Genomic DNA, 22,993 nt, shown 5'->3' with positions numbered 1-22,993 from the left:
GTCCCTTCTTGCACAGTTTTCCTCTTGCTTTTTGTCAGTTTTCCCACTTATTTAGTCATTACCAATGTCTACTGATTTAGTCATGACATCCCTAATATTGTATGGACTTTACCAATTCATGTGGGTATAACTGAGATTTCTCATTTTATTGTTTCTTGCCACCGTGGCTTCACTGATCTTGGCATGCTGTTGTTTCTGCCACCATCTAAGTCTGTGACAGTCTTCAGTGTGTACTTTATCTTATTTTAGACTGGGAATTTCATTCCTCGGTGACAGTTTTACTATTTGTTGTTATGCTGTTCATTTTGTTTAAGCAAATGCTTTAATATACTCCTGCTTATCCACTGATTCGTTCTGCCTTTTCTGCACTTTTAATCCCTGCATAAAACATCGATTTCTCTTCTTTTCACTGACTGTCAGGGTCCCCACCTAAATTAGGTGCTTCATTTCCCTGACCCGTTTCTTTGGTCGTTTTTATGCAAAAGCATTTCTCTGCTCTTCTTCTCATTCGCAGAAGACAAATGAACCCGACCGCTTGGGCACTGTCTCCATTCCCAATGCCAGCAGCCGACTTCCATTTTGCCGGGACGAGCCCTGTCCGCCGCAGGTGCAGCCGCCGCTCCTCCTTCGGCGGCGAGCCCCGCGTGCCCGCGCACGGGAGGCGCCCGGCGGGCGAAGGCGGGGAGCGGCCGGCGCTCTCGCGAGAGCCGCGCGGTAGCCCCGCGAGATCGCGGCGGCTCCCCGCCCGCGTCATGTTTTCCCTGTGACAATCCGGGCCGGGAGGACGCGGCTCCCGGCGAGATCTCCGCGCGCCGCTCTCCGCACCCCACCGGCCCCGCGGGGCTCCCGGGCTGAGCTCCGCCGCCTCCCCCCGCCGCTGCCTGGTGAGCGCGCGGCCGCGCGGGGCTGAGGAGCGCGGGCAGGGGCGGGAGGCCTGGGCGAGTCCAGGGCCGGGGGGGCTCTCCCCGCGCCCTCCCCGCCCGACATCACCGCGGGGCCGCAGCTGCAAGGCTGCGGGGGAAGCTGCAGACGGGCGTGAGGAAAAGGGGAGGCAGGTGGGGCCGTTCAGGTGTCATTGCCCTGTTGCTGAGGGTGGGAGAAGGACGGGCGTCCTCCGGCAGCTCTTCTCCCTTCGTGGGGGCTTTTTGTGCCTCTTTAAAGCTCTATAAACTCTACGAATTCTGCATTGTGCTTCGGCTGAGGTCCTCGGAGCCTGTGCTTTTCCCCATGAACCTCATGAATGCGGTTGTTGTGTGGCCGTGCATTTGCCTCTAAGTGTTAAATGCATCTCTGGCTATGTGCATCCCAGGTGGACCTGGCAGGTGTCACAAAATTAATCTGAAAATTGTCATGTTTGCCTTCATCAGCTGTGTGCGTGACTGTAGGTAGGTGTTCCGTGTATCTCCAGACCTGTCGTCTGAATTGCACCGTCTTCCCATGGCATATTTGCTGGCTCTTACTTGGAATACTGAAACGTTATATGTATACTTTTACTTAGAGATGTTTTATTCTGTATTTCAAAGTGAAGTCCTAGCAGGTGTTTTGTTGTTGTGTTTTGGGGGCATTTTAACTGCATATGGCTAATTTCATTGAGGTGTTGCTATATACAAGCTGCTTTTCATGGTTTTTTTTTTAAGGGCAGAACCCTATTGTTATGCCCTCTCCTTTTCACAGTGTATATAGGAGAGGTTTAGTGCAGTTGAAACATTTTCATTTCTGTTGTAACATACCTAAGCTGATTCTTTCCTCATGAATGGTGTAATTTGCTGTAGCTGGGACCATGTGCTCTATATACATATATACATATATACATATTCTATATGTCTGTGTACATACACGTGTGTATTGTCTCATGAGGTTGATCGGATTTGTAGTTTAGCAGAATATTCTATCCTAGTATTTCATAATAAAACCTCAAAGGTCTAAGTTTACATGTCCTGAATTTAATGCTCCTTGTTAGAGACCCCATATATACCACATCTGCTCTATTGGGATGTGGGGCTGTGGAGGATTTGCATGTCCAGGTTAAGTCTCACATAGTTTTGGGGAAAAATAGAATAGGTATTTAATCTGTAAGGGTAGGCTGTATACCTGGTCAGTCTGCTACTGCTTCCCCATTCTGAGAGGAATTGGTTATTTTGCATGAAGATTAAAAGCTGTACAATGTTGTGCTACAGGACAGAAGGGCAGTGCCAGTCTTCGGTTTCCTTGTACCTGTGAGGAATTTGTTGGGTAACTTTATCACAGTGGTTGTGTTTTAAAATGAAACATCTTAAAGCTTTTTGTCTCTGAGTACAGACCTGGAGTATTTCCTCTCTGCTCCTATGTTCTTACTTAAATATGTCGCATATGTTTTGTTCTTTGTCTGAACATTAAGACTAAACATGTTTTTGTGGTTGGAAGTATATAAGTTGAAGGGGAAGTGGGAGTGTTGAATTTTTTTTTTTTAGAAACTGTGTAAAGCAGGTGTTTATCTAATTGTTAATTAAGCGTAGGGATGTAAAGTCTTTGATTTATTTTTGCCGAGGGACTGCTTGGCGTAGTAAGAATATAACACAGCATTTAAAAATTCATTTAAACATTGAATTGAAAAACGGTTTACCGGTGAAAACTTGTTCTTCTGCTGTTTCAGAACTGAATTAAATGGATAATAATTGATTAGGAAATGGTTTAAGTGACTTGACTAAAGATCTTGTTTTGGTTTTGCCTTTAATTTACCAATTTGAGGTAGCCATAATCTTTATTTTTTAAAGAAAACAGTACCGTTTATGCAGGTGCTCTGCATATTTTGAAGTATCAGTAATGACTGCAATAAGAACTGTTTTACAGATGGGGAAAGCTACATGTGAAATCAGCAATAATATTTGTGTTTGAGTAGTTAGATCATGTATGTTTAAGTACTTTCATTTAAGAGATAAAGACAAGTGTAGTATTCCAATCTTTCTTTTTAGTGTAATTATTCTTGTAATACTCATGGGATAGAGATGCACTTAACCCGCATTTTAAAAATAAGTAATGGAGACAGAAAATATATGTATTTCAGGTAGACTTGGTGGAGCAGGCATTTGATTTCTGGTCATAGGTTGTTAGGAAGTCATTAGCCTTTCAATACAACAGTCTTAGATCCTGGCAGATACTTAATCTTCCTCCGTTCATGTAACTCAAGAGATTTTTATCTTGCACTGGTGTGTTTTAGTTAAAAGTAGGATGTAGTTCTCTATGGCTGCTTTGACTTCTGCTGTCAAAATCGTTGTAGTAAATGGTGAGTACTGTGCTGGTTTCGTTTCTTGTGATTGGCTCTCGGAAGTACTCAAACTCTGAAATTGCTGCCAGGATTTCTTTTTGTCTGTCTCCCTTATAGTGACTGACAGTCAAGTGGAACATTCAAATCTAGTAGGTGTTAGCTTTTTAAAAACATCTGAAGTAGCCCTCAGAAATCGAAGCTCTGCTGTCATAAGGCTGCTTGAAGTAACTGCCAGTGTGCTGCAGCTGCTTGCTGTGCATTAGAGTCATTCAGAGTAACCCTTGCAAATTCTTAATATTAAAAAAAAGAAAGCAAAGCCACCCTGGAGCCCAGTGGCTACAGGATTTGCCCCTCAACAGCAAGCGTAATTGTGACCTTGGAACTGGCCAGGTATATTCCCTGGCCTGGACTGCCTGTTGTGATTGACCTGATGTCACCAAGCTAGCTGGGGGGGTGTTCAGGTGGCTCAAGCAATCATCTCTGCTGGGAGCTGGAATTAATTTGCTGCTTAAAGAATAGCCTGCAGTTTGAGTCCTCTTTACTAGTAATAATTTTTGTTTTGCTGTCTAGGACTGGATAATACAGAAATGTCATCCTCAAAACGTTTCCTTACAAACAGAAGTTTCTTTTTCAAATGGTTATAACAGGGGCTCTCTAAGTCAAGAAATGCAAGTATTAACGGGAATCATTAACATGAAGGAGCATCCACAATTTTCCTGGGCAACCTGCTCCAGTGTCTCATGATGAGACGTTTCTTCTTTATGTCCAATCTAAACCTACCCATATTCAGTTTAAAACCATTTCCTGTTGTCCTGTCACCACAGGCTCTGATAACAGGTATTTCTCTATTTCTCTTTTATGTCCCCTCTATCTATCTATCTATCTATCTATCTATCTATCTATCTATCTATCTATCTATCTATCATCTCTAAAGGCTGCAGTCCACCTTTCTGCTTACATACAGCTAACTTGAAAGTTAAATGTGTTTGAATTTTGGCTGTCTGTACATGTTGCACTTTCCTGTCCATTGCTGAGTTTCTCAATTTCAAGTCATGATTTCTAGTAAATACGTCTTCAAAATTTTTGTAGTTTTTGCAAGAAAATATCTGTTTCTATGTGTTGTGGTGGTTGAAAATATTGTAACTACACGGTAGAAGTACAAGTTATTGTACCTTTCAGGGAGAGTGATAGTACTAAAACCTTACCAGAGTTTTCATCCATTTTCCAGTGCAAGATCAGGCACCTTTCTTTGCTCAAATTGTTGGGATGTTTTGATGCATGGGGATTTCTTCTTCTCAGCTCCTCTTTTCACTAATTGCTTTTGATGACTGTGTATGTGGAGCATCCTGCATTCTCAGCTTTTGTTTCAGTAACCTTAAAGCCATCTGAAGAAGTAATGGATTAAATTGATTTTTCTAAGTTTATCTGCTGAACAATAATGATAATTTTTATTTCTTCTCTGCTTGGGTAGATTTTGTACAGCCCCCAGGGGTTTACATTGACAAACCATGATTAGGTTTTTGTATCACTTTCTTTTTAAACCTAAGGGCAAATGGCTTTAATTTCATATTAACTTAAAAATAACTTTGTCTTCCTTTGGTCTGTCTCCCAAAAGGTTTTTGGAATGACCAGTTGAGACCAGCTGAAAGCATAGGGTTATATTGGTTTCAATACTCTACCTGATAATGAATGAATAAATAATCCCACAAGAACCTAAAATCATGTAGGAAAACTAAAATTGGAAGAATATCAAGTAGAACCTCACCATGGCTTACTTAACAAATATAAGACTAGGTGGAATCCAGTATTTGGAAAGAAAAGTTGATGGTTGTTTGCATAATTAATCTTATTCTGAATGATGATGTCATTCATTTGGTTTCCATATGCTGAGCAGGAGGCTAATACAAGGAGGAAAGATAGTGGTCATTGTGCTCAGTGGAAACAGATGTTCACATGAATTAATGCTGGTGTGTATTTCACTGTAACGTTTTAGGAGTGAGGAACAACGTGCTGTAGCCGCTGTTCTTGCTTGCTTTGTCTGGGTTAGTTCCTTTTGCTCCTTGCCTTCCCGTTCTAGATTTGTAAGAGACCACGGCTCATTTTTTCTTCATTGTTTTACTGTCTGTCCCCTGTTACTTAGCACCACTGTCTTGTTTTCTTTTTTTACTGCTTCTGATGACACTTTTTGTCTCTTTGCTTTCAATTCTTCGTGAATTTGTAGTAATTTCTCTGCAGTGTCAGTATTTTCTAATTTGTCATTTTCTCTTTTTCTTTCCCATGACTGTTTTGGATGGATTCCATTCACCTCGCGTCTGTCATGACACTGTGTGTAGAGTATGTGGATAGGCCAAAAAGGAACATTTGAAGAATGCTGCCTTGCATAGTGACCTACAGTGCTTTTTGGCACCAGTGGAATATTGAACAGGCAACTCTTCTAGGCAAAATTACCTCTTGTTGGTTTCAACTGTCATAGTGTCCCCTGGCCATGAGTGGTATGAAACATCTTGCAGGTTTTGCATTTCTGTACATTTCATATTGTTGGCCTGTGACAAGGCAGGATTTTTTAATACTTTTATATATTTTTGGTTTCTAAATCACCTTTCAAATAAAAGGCTGTAAATGTTGTTTGGAGCCTTGATACCTGCTGCTAAATCCTATATATACAACCCCTTATTTATGAAAAAAGGGGAAGCAAATCAATTTGGTTTAGTTGTACTTTAAGATTATAAAATTTTAATAAGGATTGCAGAAATTGCTGCACTCTACCAACTGGCAGCATATGAAGCAAGATTCTTACTGGGACTTTGTGCCTCCTTTGAGAGAAGTATGAAAGACTGGAATGATAAAAACTTAAGGTAATCTGTCATTTTATTGAGCATTAGGAACTGACTGGAACTTGGCAAAACCAGAGAACACTCCTTCTGTTGCACAAGTTAAAGGTACGGCAGTATGTTGAATTCCACATGCAGCTCTGGAATCGTACAGATTAGGAATTTGACAGAATATTGAGGTAATAATTTAGTAGGTGTGGATGCAGACTAAAGACTTTGGTTTACTGGAAAGAATATTACATTTATTTGAATTAGCAAAATAATTTAGAAGGGTTCTAAGTGCTTAGGCTATAAAACTGAAATGTTGCAACTTTGAAGAGATTCCATTTGTATAATGGAGTTTTAATACTGTCATCATGGCGAGGCACATATTGCATCAGGTTTTCTGTCATATTTTAAGTAAATTAGCTTTTCCAGAGCTGTGATTGGCAATGAACTCAGAACTTTATCAAAAACTTATGTAAAATAACATCCCAGAATAAAGTTTTTCAGTCATCAGTGTCCCTTGCAGTGAATTAATTGAATTATATTCTTAATGTGCTAGTGGAATTACCTGATTATCCTGATTGTGAAATCTTTTCGTGAGATTTTTGTGAGCCACAAAATGCTTGATTCTTCTCACCCATCACAGAAGTTAATTTCTCACTATCGCAAATAAAGCTTTAACTACTTGTAGCAGTATCAAGAGCTGTAGTGTGCTCTGGTTGCTATCTGTTTAAATATTAGATTTTCTAGTCCTTTTTAGAAACCACACAGGTGATGTCATGTTGAAGGTACCTTGAGCATAGGAGGTACTCTAGGAGCCGCTCATGTTTAAAAATAGTAAATGGAACTGCGGCAGGCGCTAGGAAGCTCATTGTCAATGAACACACGGTGAAGAACTCTGTACATGTGCATGGTACAACACCACAGGCAGACAGTGAATAGAATTCAGTTTCACAACCAGATCTTTGTATGTTCGTTAATTTTGGTGTTTCCTGCCTTTGATTTCACTGTACAGATGTACTTCTTGCATTACAAGCTTTTGTAATTGGGTTCCCATAAAATAAACGTAGTCAGCATCTTAGAAAGGTTGCTGAAATTGCTGATTGCACAGAGGGGGAGAGTGAGTGCTTGTGAGGCTTATTTTTCCTCTGAGAAAACTTTTGATTTTTAGGACATATAATATTTGTGGCTTTATAGGTGCAGTTTTTCAAGAGCTTTGCAGCTTTCAGCTACTTTTGTAGGAGATCTAAGGGCCTGAGCACTTGGCTTCTGTCAGAATAATTGTTTTTGTGTGTGCTTGATATCTGCTGTAGTCAGACCAGGTTAAATAACATGGTAGTATCAGTGTGTGTGCTAGTGTCACTGATTTAAGAAATTGGATTTTCTTTATACTGATTGAAGAGGCTATATATAATTTTATACATTTTATATGTTTGAAAATCTCCATAGACTGTGAGAAGTTCTGCCTTGGTTAAAGACTAGGTTAAAATACATTCCCCTTGTTTGCTATGTTCATTTGACAACACTTTATGTAAGATCAATTTTGCTTTTTATCCCTGTATTACAGTGTTTACTTCTTTGGACCTTGCACAGGGAGGAAAGCACAAAGCTGTAAAATAACAATTAAGCAGGAAGATTCAAATTGTACAAGCAGTGGGAAATCACTGTGCTTTGAGATTTACCTACATTTCTGAGCTGATTGTTCACATTTTCCTTTTCAGAGCCTGAGCAGCAGTTGCACCTTCTTCCTCCTTATCTCTGGACCGGTATCATTATTGCTTGAATACCTATGATTACTTGCATTTGGCAATGAGGTAGAGCCACTGTGTTGGAGATGATGCTGTTTTGGGGAAAAAAGAAAAAAATGGGCCCTAAAATCAGCTCTTCCCCTCCACGTTTGGTGGTTTCTCTCTGTTGATAAGCTGAGTGTGTGTGTTAAGGACTGAAAAAGCAAAACAACGTTTTGTGGGGAAACTGTGCTGTTACACTCTCTACTTCTTAAAATAGCAAGGCAATAATCCTGTCTTCGACTTTTTAAGGATCTTTTCTACAGCTTTCTTTTAAACAAAACATAAACCCCTCCATTTTTTCTTGTCTCGACTTTCATACTTACATCTCTTCCTGCAGGAATTTAGTGTTGCCTCTCTGGAATTGCCTAGAGCTGTTCTTTATCTTCCTGTTTCTCCCTCAAAATGAGCTACAGAGTGTGATGTAGCCACACTGTACAGCTTCTGCCCAGTCTCCACCTTTCTTTAAATTGTCCCAGCAATCTTTCTCTTAGATCTATGTACAGCAACTTTGGAGGGTTTTTTTTTTAATCTAAACCCTAGAAGGGAGCTTCCTGTTTACTTCTGTTAGGACAAATTTGTTGGCTGCATGTAGGTGGTTCTTGGGTGAAAAATTCCAGTATCTCCCATAATTTCTGAGCTGACATGGAAAGGAAGGACTATGGAAATTCCTTCAGGGAAGTGTATATATTCTGTCCAAGACCCGTCTTTCCTGCTGGACTCAGAAACAAGATCTTTATAACCTTACAGACTTTAACCTTCAACCCCATGCTGAAGTCCTTTGTAAATTATTCTCATTTTCCCCTGTGCCCTTGGAGTATAAGAGTATCTGGGGCAGTTTCCAAATTCCTCAGTCCTTTGACTGTGTTGCAGTTGAGAACTTCCCTTACTAACTTCTTTAGTAATGTTTTTTTCCTCTTTAATGATTTCTTACTCTTACATTTGAAGGTGATCAAAGCTGTCCCACTTCCCTCAAAGTGAGAAGACCTAAATACTTCTTGGTTTCCTGAAGCTGTAGTAAAAATCTGAAAAAAATACTTGTTCTTAGAGGCTTGACAGTCTTCATGTCTGAGCCAACCAGGTGGATTTTTGAGAAATCTTTAGTGTTTGCTTTGATCCCTTTCTAGAAAAATCTACTCTTTCTGTAGCGATTTTAGGAGATGGTGGTAAGTGGCTGGAAAATCTACTGTTACTTTTCAATCATGTTTTACCTTGTGTATGACACATTCTATAAACACAAATACATTCTACATAATTTTCTTGATAATTTCGCTTTGGTGTTAACTGTAATGCTTTGCAAGAATTATTTCACTTTTGAAAATAAATAATTGTTGCAGAAAGATTACTTCTGCTTCAGACACATAATACATGAAACACTGAGATTTTTGTAGTATCTAATATGAATGCCAATATAGATATATATGTGTGTGTGTGTGTGTGTGTGTATATATATATGTATATATAAAAAATACTGAAACGTTTGTTGTGGAATACCTATTCTGTTGTATCTCCTGGTCAGTTTTACATTAAGGTGTTAGTCATCCATGCAGTCAGTGACTTGGTATTGCATATATAAAATAAGCAAGCTGGGATTAATGACAAGATCAAGTTCCTCTTTCTGTTTCTGTATTTAAATTGCTGGGGTGGCAGAGAAAAGGAAGGAACAGCATTCATAGTTTATCTCTTATTCCTGTTTCATGGAAATAACTTGTAAATGTAGTTAGATGCATCTCCAGTCTCTTACTCTTATTTGAGATAGGGGAATAGTTCTTTTTCCTTAGAAAACATGCAGTTTTTCTCAGTAAAAGAATTGGCTGTTTGGTCTATTCCATTAGTGATATAAACTTAATTTTAATATGCCCAGTAGTCTGTTGTATTTAATAATGACTTGCAACAGGCCTTTCGCACTTAAATACATATGATTTATTAGTTATTGTAGGCAAGCTTACACCACAAAAATTAACATTTTAAGTGACCTGTAAAAATTACCTGGTGGTTTCAGGCTGAATGAATTCCTATTTAAGAAAAAACAAACTCTTTAATAACACAGAATATTTTAAATTTTTAAAAATTGTTTGCTAGGCCACTGCATACTTTCCCTGAAATACGACAACTTTCCTCTTTTTTCCCTATATTTTAACTCAGAACGGACGATCTTAAGTGTATCAATTTTTATTAGTGTTTACTCTGTCTTGCTGACAAACATTTGCAGGCTCTTGGTTTTGTGTTTATTTTTTCCTTAGGTGCAGCAAATACACTTAAGCCAAAACTTCTTAAAAATCATCGTCTAACTAAATAGAGGAACAGAAATATATGGATAAAGGGGTAATGAAATTTGTCATCAACTTTCTTTCTGAGTTATTGGCTGTGTGGAAATGCATGCGAATCAATTATTATAGTTTCAGAATTATTAGGGTTGCATGTAAGTTGATTTCTTTTAATTTGAAATGCATCCTATTACCTCCCATCTATGCTTACTAGCTATTGCAAGATGTGGAGACTTGATTCTGACCTTAGAATTCGAGTGGTAGTTTCGCTGTTTGGTGTAATTGTTTACATAATGGGGAAAGCCATGAACAACAGAGGAAGTACCTGGTTTTGACTTCTGAGCTTGAAGAGACAGTCTGAAACCCAGGAGATGCAACATTCAGTGTGCAGTGGGATTCAGCTTTGGAAGTTCTAGGTTCGCCTTCAGGTGCACTTAAAGCAGTGGTCTGATAAAAGGAAAAACAACCTTTGTCTCTGCTGCAGGTAATTTCCGTGTTTCTTGTAACATTTAAAAGAGAGCTCTCTTAGGCATATTTTCTTCCATAATTTAAGTGTTTTACTCTCCTCTTAGCTCAGGCAAAAGCCTTCCCTAATTATATTCCCCGTGTTTTCACAGGTTTCATTTTAAAATTCTTTTCCTCACATTCCCTTTCATCTGATGTAAGAGAAACAAACAATAGTTGGCGTCCAGTGCAATGATGGCTAACAGCAGCTCTCCTTGTGCGCACATATTCCAGTAGAGGATTTGATGAACCTGAGCCATTCCTTGAGTTCAACTGCAGCACTGGCTGTGGTTCTTGGGGCGAACAAGCTCTGAAGGCGGGCTTAGTTACCTTCATATGTCTTCCCCTGCAGCTCAAATTGCTGCTGTTCTGAAAGAAAAATTCTGCACCCAGGATACATAGAACTTGGCTTTTACGGTTTGATGTATACATTTTGTCCCCATTGTTCCCTGGAGTAAGCTTTTGAAATAGGTGTTAAATTTGGTAACATTGTTGGAATCCTTGTTCAGCTATGAGTTTTGAGTCCCGTTTTAGTTGGAAGTCCCGTTTTACCAGTTGGCAACAGTAAAATATATGTGAACATTTACTCCCCCAAAATGCTGATTTCCTCAACAGGAACTGTGGTTCTAAAAGATATGACAAATAAGTTGTGTTCCACATCTTCACAGTTTACTTTTTCTTTTTTTCCCTGAGGAGCAGGAGGAGAAAGGAAAGAATAAGGGCAGGGGAGCTGGGCTTTTTAAAAATTTTTTTTTTCATAGAAATCCCAGAAGGTTCTGGGCACTTGAGTTTGATGTGTTTTAAGTTTTCCAGTGTTGAAATACTTTATTAAAGCTGTTGCTATACATTTAGATGGTTTTAAGTTTATGATGATGAAAGAAAAGTACTTTTCTCCTCTTGTCACATGCTTCTGGCTTGTCCCTTTGTGCTTGGCCATGTGATCAGCCTGTTCAGAAAGTGTGTGGGCCTGCACCCTGTGGGACTGGCCCACCCTGCACACTTGGTACCTTCCACATGTTCACCTGACCCTGCAGTGGTCAGATGTAGTGAAACAGCAGTGAGCATTCACTTGAGTTTTCAAAGCCAAATGTATTTTCTTTTTGCCTGCCCTAAAAAGAAATTAGATGTTCGTGTCCAGGCTCTGGAGCAATTATAAACCTTGTGTTTGTGGCAATGAGCTGGAGGAAGTAAACCTTACCTATACATTGTGCTACCACTGTTACCTGGTTTCTGTGTAACCTCAGTGATCTGTAGTTGTTCATGCAGAGACAGAGATCATTTAGACTTGCATTCAGAGTGCATTTCCAGGATTACCAGCAGTGTCTGATTAAAGCTTTCTGCCTGTCACATGAAGCTGAATGTTATTTTCAAGGTGGACCAATGTATTTCTTGCAAAAGCTGCAGTAGGAGACTAGGGTGCTGCTAAGAGCTCAGCTTCAAGATTCAGTCTCTATTTTTAGAGATGCATACAAGGGCAGGAGGGAAAAAAATCTATCAGTTTTCAGGAAAAGCAGCAGTATTTGCACCTTTGAGGTACATGAGCACATTTTGAAGTTTCTGAAAGAAGAGTCGCTGGTGAAAGCATAACATAAAGCCTATGAATGAGTCTGTTCAGGGAACTTCTTAATGGAGCTACATCCCCATGTTTTACCTCTTGCTTGAGAAGGTGCAAACTCCATCAGGTAAGACCAGAGTTTGGATGTTTTCATTAATTGGCCTTACAGTTTCTATTAGGATCAAATGGTAGTTAGCACATCCTTTCTGACAAGTGAGACAATGTTGCCCTTTTTAGTAAACAGGGTCCTGAGTGTAATAGTACCTGTCTGTGTCACTTGGAGGCTGAGCTGTTGGGGAGTTTTGTGGTGTGAGTAGACAGGTGTGTCTTGTATGAAATGCAAGGAATGCTCGCTGCTCTGAATGGTACTTACCAGCTGTGGCTCAAGTTTCTGTGGGATAGACCTGGGTAAGGGTCTGCTGTAGTGAACAGAAGTTACTTGGATAAGGCTCACTGGGGCTCACATAAAGCTTTTTCTGAAGATACCAATCTATTGTTGGGAAAATTTGGCTGAAATAAAAGCAGGTGATTAATAGCACACAATGTGCTTTTTGGGCAGATATATTGGCAGAAGAGCTGTAGTTCTTTATATTTTTAATTTATGGTTTTTGAGTGTGAAATGTCAAGACAAAATGAGGACCAAGTTGCACTGCCTGTAACCCATTTCCCTACAAGCGTGGCATGGCAGCAACACTGGCTTTCACTGCATGGCAGAGACTCCGTCCACCCCCAGGGGTTTAGTTTGAAATTGGATCAAATAGGGCTCACGCTACCAAAGGACACAAAACTCTCCTTCAAGAGAGTCACTTTTTGGTGAAACTGTAATATATTAGGACTTAAAGGGTCAAAGAACAGAAAGTGGTCAATCAGAACCTATGTAACCCATGGTTAATGATTATAAACAGGAGTTAAACAAATCTGTTTTGTACAATAGGAGATAAACCATTACTTTAAATAAAATTCTTTTAAAACGAGCAGTTTGAAAACACTCCCTTTGAAGAAGCCTCTTTGCATATTAAGCTATAAATTAGCTTTGCAAAATTTAGAGTTGACATCAAGAATCCTCTTGAAGAAACTGAAGTTCTAAATGCTACCAGCATTAAAATTAGTAACTTGAGTGTCTCTTTGGGATCAGAATGTTCTTTTAATTTTTTAATTTTTAAAAATTTTCTCAGACATAGACTTAGAAGAAGTCTGGACTCAACTAGTTGTGGTCAGTCCTTGCTCTTGTATGTGAGAAATTTTTCGAACTCAGTGTATGTTTTTGGAATTATGATCCTTTATTCACATATAGTAGCAAAATATCATACCATTACATGGATGATCCTGCAGACATAAATCATCATAGTGCTGAGATATGTTTATCAGCCCTGCACCTTTGTGGTTCTTGACATCTAAATCTTAAATTGCCTTATCTGTTAAATGCTGTTCATGTCACTTAGCAGAATTAAATTTGCTTTGTGTGAATTTTTGTGCATATGGATTTAGAAAATGTAGACTGACGCTAAAATTCTTATATCGTGTTACATAAGTTGCACAAACATGTAGGTCAAATGGTGAAACTTTGGTAATTCTTGGTGGTTAATCTTTTGCTGCTTTCCTTCTGAAAGGATTATTTGGATTTGTCCTGCTGTGAGTAATAAGATCTGTAGATAACATTGCACACCTATTGACAATTTTTTTCATCTTCAGGACTAATGGCAAAGAAGTAAACCAGCATGGCAGCTATGGTCCCACCTGTGAAGCTGAAATGGCTTGAACACCTAAACAGCTCCTGGATCACAGAAGACAGTGAATCTATTGCAACAAGGGAGGGAGTTTCTGTCTTGTATGCTAAGTTAGTTAGCAATAAAGAAGTAGTGCCGTTGCCCCAGCAGGTTCTGTGCCTCAAAGGACCTCAGTTACCAGATTTTGAGCGGGAATCTCTATCTAGTGATGAACAGGACCACTACTTGGATGCACTTCTTAGCAGCCAGCTGGCACTGGCAAAGATGGTGTGCTCAGACTCTCCATTTGCTGGAGCTCTTCGAAAGCGTCTCCTTGTGCTGCAACGTGTCTTCTATGCACTTTCTAATAAATACCACGATAAGGGTAAGGTGAAACAGCAACAGCATTCACCAGAAAGCAGTTCTGGATCCACAGATGTGCACTCTGTCAGTGAACGCCCAAGGTCAAGTACAGACGCACTCATAGAAATGGGAGTTCGGACTGGATTGAGCTTGTTGTTTGCACTGCTGAGACAAAGCTGGATGATGCCTGCGGCAGGACCTGGCCTCAGTCTGTGCAATGATGTTATCTATACTGCAATAGAAGTTGTGAGCTCTTTACCACCTTTATCTCTAGCAAATGAAAGCAAGATTCCACCAATGGGTTTGGATTGTTTGTCACAAGTAACAGCTTTTCTTAAAGGAGTAACGATTCCAAACTCTGGGGCAGATACTTTAGGTCGTAGATTAGCTTCTGAGTTGCTTCTTGGTTTGGCTGCCCAACGAGGTGCCTTGAGATACCTTCTTGAATGGATAGAAATGGCTTTAGGTGCTTCAGCTGTAGTAAACACCATGGAGAAAACCAAGTTACTGCAAAGCCCAGAAGGGATGATCAGCTTTGATTGCTTTATGAGTATATTGACCCAGATGCGACGATCTCTGGTAGGTATAATGAGCTTTGGTCTTTCTGCACTGCAGTGTGGTTGCACTCTTAACTGAATAGTTTCTCCACACCGAATGCCAGTTTGCTGAATATGTTAGAAAGGGGGCTTTTTGTGAATTATTTTCCCCTGTATTTCCTTTGTTACCCACCATCTCTTTCTTTCCCTTCCTGCCCACCTGCTTCCTCATAGGTAAAGAGGAAAGGGTAAATAATCTCCATGTTGTCATTTTTAGTGTTATGCTTTAATTTCAGGGAAAGAATTGAGGACATACTTGATCCACTTGGACTTGTACATTTAAGTTCATAGCAAAAAAAGTTAGAAATTTCAAAGTTTTATAACACACCTTGTTTCCTGTTATTTTTATTGGACGTTCCTACCCCCTAATTCACCTGGGCCTCTACTTAGACATCTTCAGGATGTTTAGCAGTTTTGCTGATGCTCAGAAATTAATGTGGTAAGAAAATGAACTAAATTGGAAGTGTGGCATGCTGTTTTATATGTTGAGTGCTTACTTCTGGTCCTAGATGAATATTACTTTTAAAGGTATGAAATTATTGCACAGTATGCAGTCGGAAGCTGTGCCAAGCTTCTGCCTCATGTGCTCAGACTGAAACAGGGAATGACTTTTTCCCTCAAGTGGTTGTTCTTTTCTTTCAAGCTTATAGTGCTTATTAATAAACATAAACTTTAAAATCTAAAAAAGATTCTAAAGAAGATCTAAAAAAATCTTTTTAAAGAATGGAGTCTGTGAGAAGAGCATGGCAGTGGCAGTATCTGAATTGGATTAAATGTCCTGATGGGCAACTTTATTTGTTGTTGGTTTTGGGCTATATATACAATTAGAGACCAAAATATTAAAGATATGTAAACATTAATTATTAGTAGTAATTTAAAAATAATTATCACTTTAAACACAAATAACTTGCATTTCATTACAATATAGTATTAGGAGAAATTAACTCTGAACACAGATACTTTCACAAAACTGAATCAGTAACAGTATTGGACTAGCACTTGTGACATTTTGGTTTTCCTTAAAGTGTATGCAGATACCACAGCTCAGGAGAGAGGTCCTGTACTGCTTATAGAAAGAGCCATTCATTTTTGCTTAGCTATAAGAACAAATCCCTAGTGTATTTTGTTCAGGTGGACTGTTGCTGTATTGGAATTGTGTTTCTCCTAATAACAACATTTAAACGTTGTAGGGATCATCTGCTGATCGAAGTCAATGGAGAGAGCCAACCAGAACATCTGATGGCTTATGTTCTCTGTATGAGGCAGCTCTGTGCTTATTTGAAGAGGTATGTCTTGAAAAAAACTTTAAGTCATTGTAGTTTATTTCCCCCTCAGACATGTGATTGGTGTGCACATGTGGCCATAGTCTAGTCTTGGCCAAATTATTCTGGGGTAGAAGAGGTGAAAAAAACGTTGAAAAACTAAGATGTAGTGAAACAGTCATTTGGGCAAGCTAGTGATATAGTCATTATGATTTGTATTTTAGGCAGTTACCACGTTGAGGGGCAATTAAAGCTGTATTCAACATTGTGACTGTATAGGAGGAAGTATAAAATGTTACTGTGTAATAAATCTCTGGTTTGAACAGGTTTGTCGAATGGCTTCAGACTATTCTAGGACGTGTGCCAGCCCTGACAGCATTCAAACGGGAGATGCTCCCATTGTGTCGGAGACCTGTGAAGTGTATGTGTGGGGCAGTAACAGCAGTCATCAGCTGGTAGAAGGAACTCAAGAGAAAATACTTCAACCCAAGCTTGCTCCAAGTTTTTCTGATGCACAGACGGTGAGTGACATTTATTAGTGGTACATTATGTAACATTCAGCAGCTTCATAGTCACAGTATAAAATTGAAAAATAGTACTTTATTTTTGAGTGTGAAGTTGTAGTGAAGGGATGATGCTCAGAACTGGTCACACATGTTATTTTACTGTGAGTATCTTGCTACTTTTATTGATGCCTGGGAAAAATATTCTGGTTTGTTTCTAATGACACACACAGATAAATATCTGTGTAACAAGAGTGACCTGACTTGCTCTGTGGAGACAAGTTCAGTTGCCTGTAGTTGTTTTGATGGGTTTGGTTTTGTTGGTTTGTTGTTTTTGTTGTTGGTTTGTTTTTTTTTTTAATGTTGGTTAAAAGGTGTCTTAACTACTCCATATTCTTTTCCACTGGTGGTTTTCACACCCAAGGTTGCCAAGTCTAAAACTTCAAACTGGGCTAGCTGCTGACACAGCAACCTTAATTAGCTTTCTGAAAATCAATGTGCATGCTCTTTCTGCTCTCAGTCACAGATTCTGCAGTTGCAACTGAGCACTTCTGTTGATGCATGACCCAGAATATAATAGTTTGCTTTTCTGGTACTATATTGGCTTTGCAGTGTTGACTTAAGTAAAAGCACTTTTTGGTCACTAGACAATTTAGGTGCGTTTTCTGAAATAGTTTCTGTGGACGTCACTGATGTATTTTGTACTCTAGTGGGCTGCATGACTGGAAATCATAAAACAAGTTTATCCATTCAGAAAACTTTCAAAACATTCAGAAGACTAATACACAAGAACGGAATGCATGATCCGAATGAATGGGTTACTCTTTTAATAGTTCTGTATACAACTCTACAACAGATTCATGTGCTTTTTCCACTTAGCCTTCACTGATGATTGTTGTAGGATTATCTAGATGGAGACATTAATTCCTGTTAAATGGGGCTGTTTTATGATGTGCCTTTATGCTTCAGATGGAACCTGCTCTGCACTTCTGCTGTGTTAAGATTCCTATAGGGAATTATTTCTGTGTTAGTCCATTGGCAGTTGGGACATTCCTCAGCTGAGCGCTGACTTCCCAATAGGAGCAAGTCAATATTTTCTTAAAAGCTTTTAATCTTATTTCTTGGATGTTCACGTAATTAAAATGCATAGTCTCAAGTGAGTGGATTTTTAGCATTTGGCATATTTCTGTAATGTTACCACTAGGTACTGATTAAAATTAAGCAAAACCTACAGTGTTTTATTAAGCTGTTACTTTGTCTTTTTTGCTTTAAAAAAGTTAAGATTTCCAGCCATGAGTTTTGGAGATCTGAATGCAGCACAAGTTCTGTAGTTGAGATAAGGATAAAATAATCACTGTTTATATATTTTAGTCATGAAAATAGATTTAATCATAAAATATTTTCCAATAATTTTGGTTCTACTGCTTGCTGAAGTCCAAATTGTTTTTAATTTTTACATTATGTTATATGAAGAAACCTGAAATTCTGTTTAAAAATACAGACTTCTAGACCTATATGTGAATTTTTGATTTATCTAATCTCTGCATTTATCTGCACTTTTTTCTCTTTGTAGATTGAAGCTGGACAATATTGTACATTTGTCATTTCTACGGATGGTTCTGTTAGAGCCTGTGGGAAAGGCAGCTATGGGAGACTGGGACTGGGAGACTCCAATAATCAGTCCACATTGAAAAAATTGACTTTTGAGCCTCATAGGTCTATTAAAAAGGTGTCATCTTCAAAAGGATCTGATGGTCACACTTTAGCATTTACAACAGAAGGGGAAGTCTTCAGCTGGGGTGACGGTGACTACGGAAAACTGGGACATGGAAATAGTTCAACTCAGAAATATCCCAAACTTATTCAGGGTCCCCTGCAAGGAAAGGTATGTTTTATATAGTAGAGCACCTGTTTTATTTCTGTTCAGTTGGGATGTTGTGTAAAGTTTGAAATATATAAAATATCATGATGTTAAAGCTACTTGATAAATAAATCATTAGCAGTTTTACATATAAACGTGCCTTTTTATGGACTTACTTCCTCTTATCATATAAATCAAAAAGATTGCAAAGATTGTATGTACTTGATCCACGTGAATGAACAAGTTAGTTTATGTAGACTCCTTCTGAAACTTGACTCTCCCAAGCTTTCAGACTTCCTACTAATTTGTGTAAAAACTTAATCTTTCTTTTTGCATGTAATGTAGGTGGTAGTGTGTGTGTCAGCGGGCTACAGACACAGTGCTGCTGTTACAGAAGATGGAGAGCTGTACACATGGGGAGAAGGAGACTTTGGAAGATTAGGTAATTTGAAAATTTCTTGAGATGCTTTTGGAAAAGTTCCTGTGTCTAGTAATGATTTTATACATCTACTTGCTTTGTCCTCTAACTGTCCCCTCTGTGTACCCATATACATGTACTCAGGTGTGTGCATACAGGTGACCAGTGCAGAAGACTCTTAAAAGTTTTTAATGCAGTTAATTTTACAAAGTTGTTTTTTTTTAAGATTTCTCATTTCAAGGCAAGCTGCTTTTATTCATTCCTAAGACTATGTGTTTGCTAATGCCGCTGGAATGTAAACAGTAGACATTTTAAATAAACTGGAATTCTAGATAAACCTCATCTAGTGTGATGGTAGAATGATTCTTTGAATGGTCAGCAGTAACTAGCTAATAATATCAAGAGTCTGATTCTGATAAGGATACTTGATGTTAAGTTGCCGTAATGGCTTAGTGTCTTTTTACTGTAACACATGTAAAAAGTTAGTTTTAACCAAAGCAAGAAACCCTGTATACTGTATGCTTCAAGTTCACTTGTTTGTTTCATCATCTTTGCTGTACAGCTGCTATGCTATGCCTGGTATAAAACCACCCTTCTCAAGCAGATTCAGTTGAACCAGGAGGTTTTGCATAGAAAATTGTTTCAAGTTGGGCTTTAGTTCCTTTCTGTTTTCTCTTCTTTGAGTGTCATAGTCACCAAGTATAGAGGGGTGAAAGCAGGCAAGGGGCAGGGGTGGAAGATGAAAACAGTGTTTAACAGTTACAGCTTTCAAGGGCATCAGTAGAAGTTCTGAGTGTTATCCCTGTTGTTAAGAAAAGAACTCTGTGTTGGAGGTTGAACTGGAATTTTGGTGGGAATTGTGGAAACGTTCTCCTTGAGTTTTAGATTAATATGGAGTTTGGATGTTTTTTGGGGGGTCTTGGAGTGTCCAATGTTCCAGCACACAGCTAAAAAGTAACATTTCATTAGGTTATAGGGAGTTGTTCATATTTAATAGTTATGGATACTAGTGGTATTAATTTTCCTCTCTTCTCTATTTTTCTTCCATATCCACAAAATTTCTGTAGTTTAGTAGAAATGAAACTTTTTATAAAGTAGGTAATAGCTGTAATGTATTTGGTTTCTGCAGAAAGGACCCATTAGAGCTGTGGCTGTCTAAAGGCAGCTGAGGGGCTGATCTGTCCTGTCTGTGCAGTATTGACAGGAGTGACAAAGTGCCCTTACTGTAGCTTCCTCATGCTGTGCAGGATACCTGCTGCCCGGTATTGGGAAGTCTATCTACCTAATCAGCTGGTATTAAAGGCAGTTGTACTAGCAGCTCTTCTTATTTCTTTTCAGCTAGGTAGAAAATAATCATAAGTTTCAGAGGCAGTGAGATACGAACAGGTGCTCTGGATTATGTCATAAAGATTAAATGTTTACCACAGATGTCTTCCAAACCTTACTATGAATCTTTCCAAAAAGTGGGCAGAAATCATCATTTGTGATGACTGCAATACACATGAAATTTGCAAAATCTTAAGATTGCAAAACAGAAATAGAACTTAAATCTTCCCAAAAAGAAAATACTTTTTTCTTTTTTCCTTAGGTCATGGTGACAGCAACAGCCGCAACATTCCAACTTTAGTAAAAGATATTAGCAATGTAGGAGAGGTTTCCTGTGGCAGTTCACACACAATAGCTCTGTCTAAAGATGGGAGAACAGTGTGGTCGTTTGGAGGAGGAGACAATGGTAGGTAAAACTAATATTTTGGTAGTAATTTTTGTCTTATTCCATCTGCCTCATAGTTTTAGTACTCCTTGCAGTTTGGTTGTGATTTTTATTACTTATTTGGTAGCTGTTCAAGGAAAGGATTTTTATAAAATCTAAATACAATATTTGAAATTCACCTGCAAGATTATGGGGTTTAAAAAAGGATTTTCAGCAGGGGAGGGGTTTCACAGCACAGAAAGGTCAGTGAATGGATGAACAATTCTGGAAAAAATGTGCTGATGACTTTCAAATAAGCTCACTCATGATATGACAGTAGCTATTTGCATCCTACAAACTATTACATTTAAACTGCCTGGTATTAGTATTTAAATTCTAAAATAGTCCATAATAAATATATATTTCTTCAAGTCTGCAATTAATTACTGTAATTGAAAGAGAATAAGTTTTATAAAATATGTAGTATGTTTTAATTTTAAAAATCCACTCTGACATTCTTGGTAATCCAAAAAGAATTCTTTTGGGGTACTTTTAATTATTGTCTATCCATTGAAAATACCTTCCATTTGTCTTTCCTCCTTTTGCAGGCAAACTTGGCCATGGAGATACAAATAGAGTATATAAACCTAAAGTTATAGAAGCCTTGCAAGGAATGTTTATTCGAAAAGTTTGTGCTGGAAGCCAGTCTTCACTTGCCTTGACATCAACAGGGCAGGTAGGCAAAACCAAGTTTTCACTCAAATTACAAGAGCTGGTGAAGAAGGTGGTGTGGGTTCACATTATCTCAATATTTATTATTTTGACTGTTGGGTCAATGTTTAACTAGTACTTAAGTAGAAGTGAAGTCCTTGATTAGAGATTGAAGTACCAAATGCACAAGAGTAATTCAAAATGTGCTAAGAGTCATCTAAAACACACTTTTCAAGATTCTTGCTTAGGCACAGAAAACATAGTATTTTTAGGTTAATAAATGTAACCAGTGTAAAATCAAATTGGATTCAAGAAGCAAACAGCAGTGAAATCCTTGTAATTTTTAATACAGTAACCCACTCAGGTGATTAGGTGGTTTAATAGGTTTTTAAAATATATGTGTATATTAGAATATAGGCATTAACTACAACTTTTATTTCTAATCTGAAAAATCTCAGGAGATGTTGGAGGTAAATGTTGAGGTGGTAAAGGGGGGCCCTTCCTGGCATGACGGATGCATGTAATCCAGTAAGCATTTCCATGTGTGTAACCCACCTGGGCTCCCCACCCTCAGCTCTGTGACTCAAAGACAGTGCATTTTCCAAGTGCAGATTTGGAATGTTAACATTCACTGTAGCAGTTTGTTTTCCTGCAGCAGCCTCCCCCGTGCTGTGCTCTGTGGCCAGTCACCTCAGTGGCTGGGGGAAGGAATGCCCACTGTATGAGATGTGTGTTCCAGTCAGGAAAGTCCTGTGCAAGTTGTGTTGAAAGTGTAATTGCAGTTATTGTGCAGGTGGTTTGCTGGGATGTTGTTTGTTGTGCTCACCAGTAACACAAGTCTGACCTGTGTCTGTTTTGTGGTTGGTTTGCTCCAGGTTTATGCGTGGGGCTGCGGGGCCTGCCTTGGCTGTGGCTCTTCAGAGGCAACTGCTCTCAGACCCAAGCTCATTGAAGAGCTGGCTGCTACCAGAATAGTTGACATTTCCATTGGGGACAGTCACTGTTTGGCACTTTCTCATGGTAAAGAGAATAAGGTGTAAAAATACATAATCCTCCTCTTGATCAAAAGCAGTTGTATCTCAGCTTTTGTTTTCTGCTTTATTTATGTTACTAGATAATGAAGTTTATGCTTGGGGTAACAATTCAATGGGACAGTGTGGTCAGGGAAACTCTACTGGCCCCATTACTAAACCGAAGAAAGTAAGTGGTTTAGATGGAGTTGCAATTCAACAGATTTCAGCAGGAACATCCCATAGCCTTGCCTGGACAGCTCTTCCAAGGGACAGGTAACAATGACATTTGGGACAGATGTAATTTTATTCTTTTATACAAGTCTACTTTGGGATACATTTATTTCCTGAAGGTGTTCCCACGTCATGTGTGTCAAGCATTCTTGTTGTAATGTTTGGTCTGGAAAGTCTTCTTCCTCTCCTCTTTCCTCCTTCATCTTCTCTAATTGTTGCATGTTACAATTGAAAATGTATCAGCACCAAAGATGTTGATATTTCTTTGTATAGGAAAGAGGTGTTTCTTTCGTGCAGTTAGACAAAACCTACCTCTGTTTACTAAAAAGTTAGTGGGAAGGTCAAACAACTCAGTATTTTTTATTTTTTGCTTCTGAGGGGATTTTTTTTTACGGCTTGGGAAGTTTCTTTTAGTGTAGTAAGGAGTACACTAATCAGGAGACTTTGGGAAAGGGGGAAGTTCAGA

General features: G+C 38.8%; 1 protein-coding gene across 13 annotated transcripts in view; it reads left to right on the top strand.

The window, feature by feature from the left end:
- Window positions 1-22,993, top strand: part of HERC1 (HECT and RLD domain containing E3 ubiquitin protein ligase family member 1) — a 101,840-nt gene that overhangs the window by 17,898 nt on the left and 60,949 nt on the right. For 12 of the 13 annotated variants that reach the window (XM_069026134.1, XM_069026136.1, XM_069026133.1 and 9 more), the window contains exons 2-10: window positions 13,866-14,821; window positions 16,029-16,124; window positions 16,427-16,621; window positions 18,177-18,488; window positions 18,810-18,906; window positions 20,471-20,614; window positions 21,181-21,308; window positions 22,159-22,303; window positions 22,398-22,569. In XM_069026134.1, the coding sequence (XP_068882235.1) occupies window positions 13,892-14,821; window positions 16,029-16,124; window positions 16,427-16,621; window positions 18,177-18,488; window positions 18,810-18,906; window positions 20,471-20,614; window positions 21,181-21,308; window positions 22,159-22,303; window positions 22,398-22,569 (2,219 nt within the window). In that variant the 5' untranslated portion in view covers window positions 13,866-13,891. Of the gene's footprint in view, window positions 1-761; window positions 885-13,865; window positions 14,822-16,028; window positions 16,125-16,426; window positions 16,622-18,176; window positions 18,489-18,809; window positions 18,907-20,470; window positions 20,615-21,180; window positions 21,309-22,158; window positions 22,304-22,397; window positions 22,570-22,993 lie in introns of those variants that run through there. The other variant, XM_069026135.1, reaches the window with a different exon arrangement.

This window comes from Aphelocoma coerulescens, chromosome 10 (assembly GCF_041296385.1).
Source record: "Aphelocoma coerulescens isolate FSJ_1873_10779 chromosome 10, UR_Acoe_1.0, whole genome shotgun sequence".
Lineage (NCBI taxonomy): Eukaryota > Metazoa > Chordata > Aves > Passeriformes > Corvidae > Aphelocoma > Aphelocoma coerulescens.
This window is presented reverse-complemented; position numbering and strand designations above follow the sequence as displayed.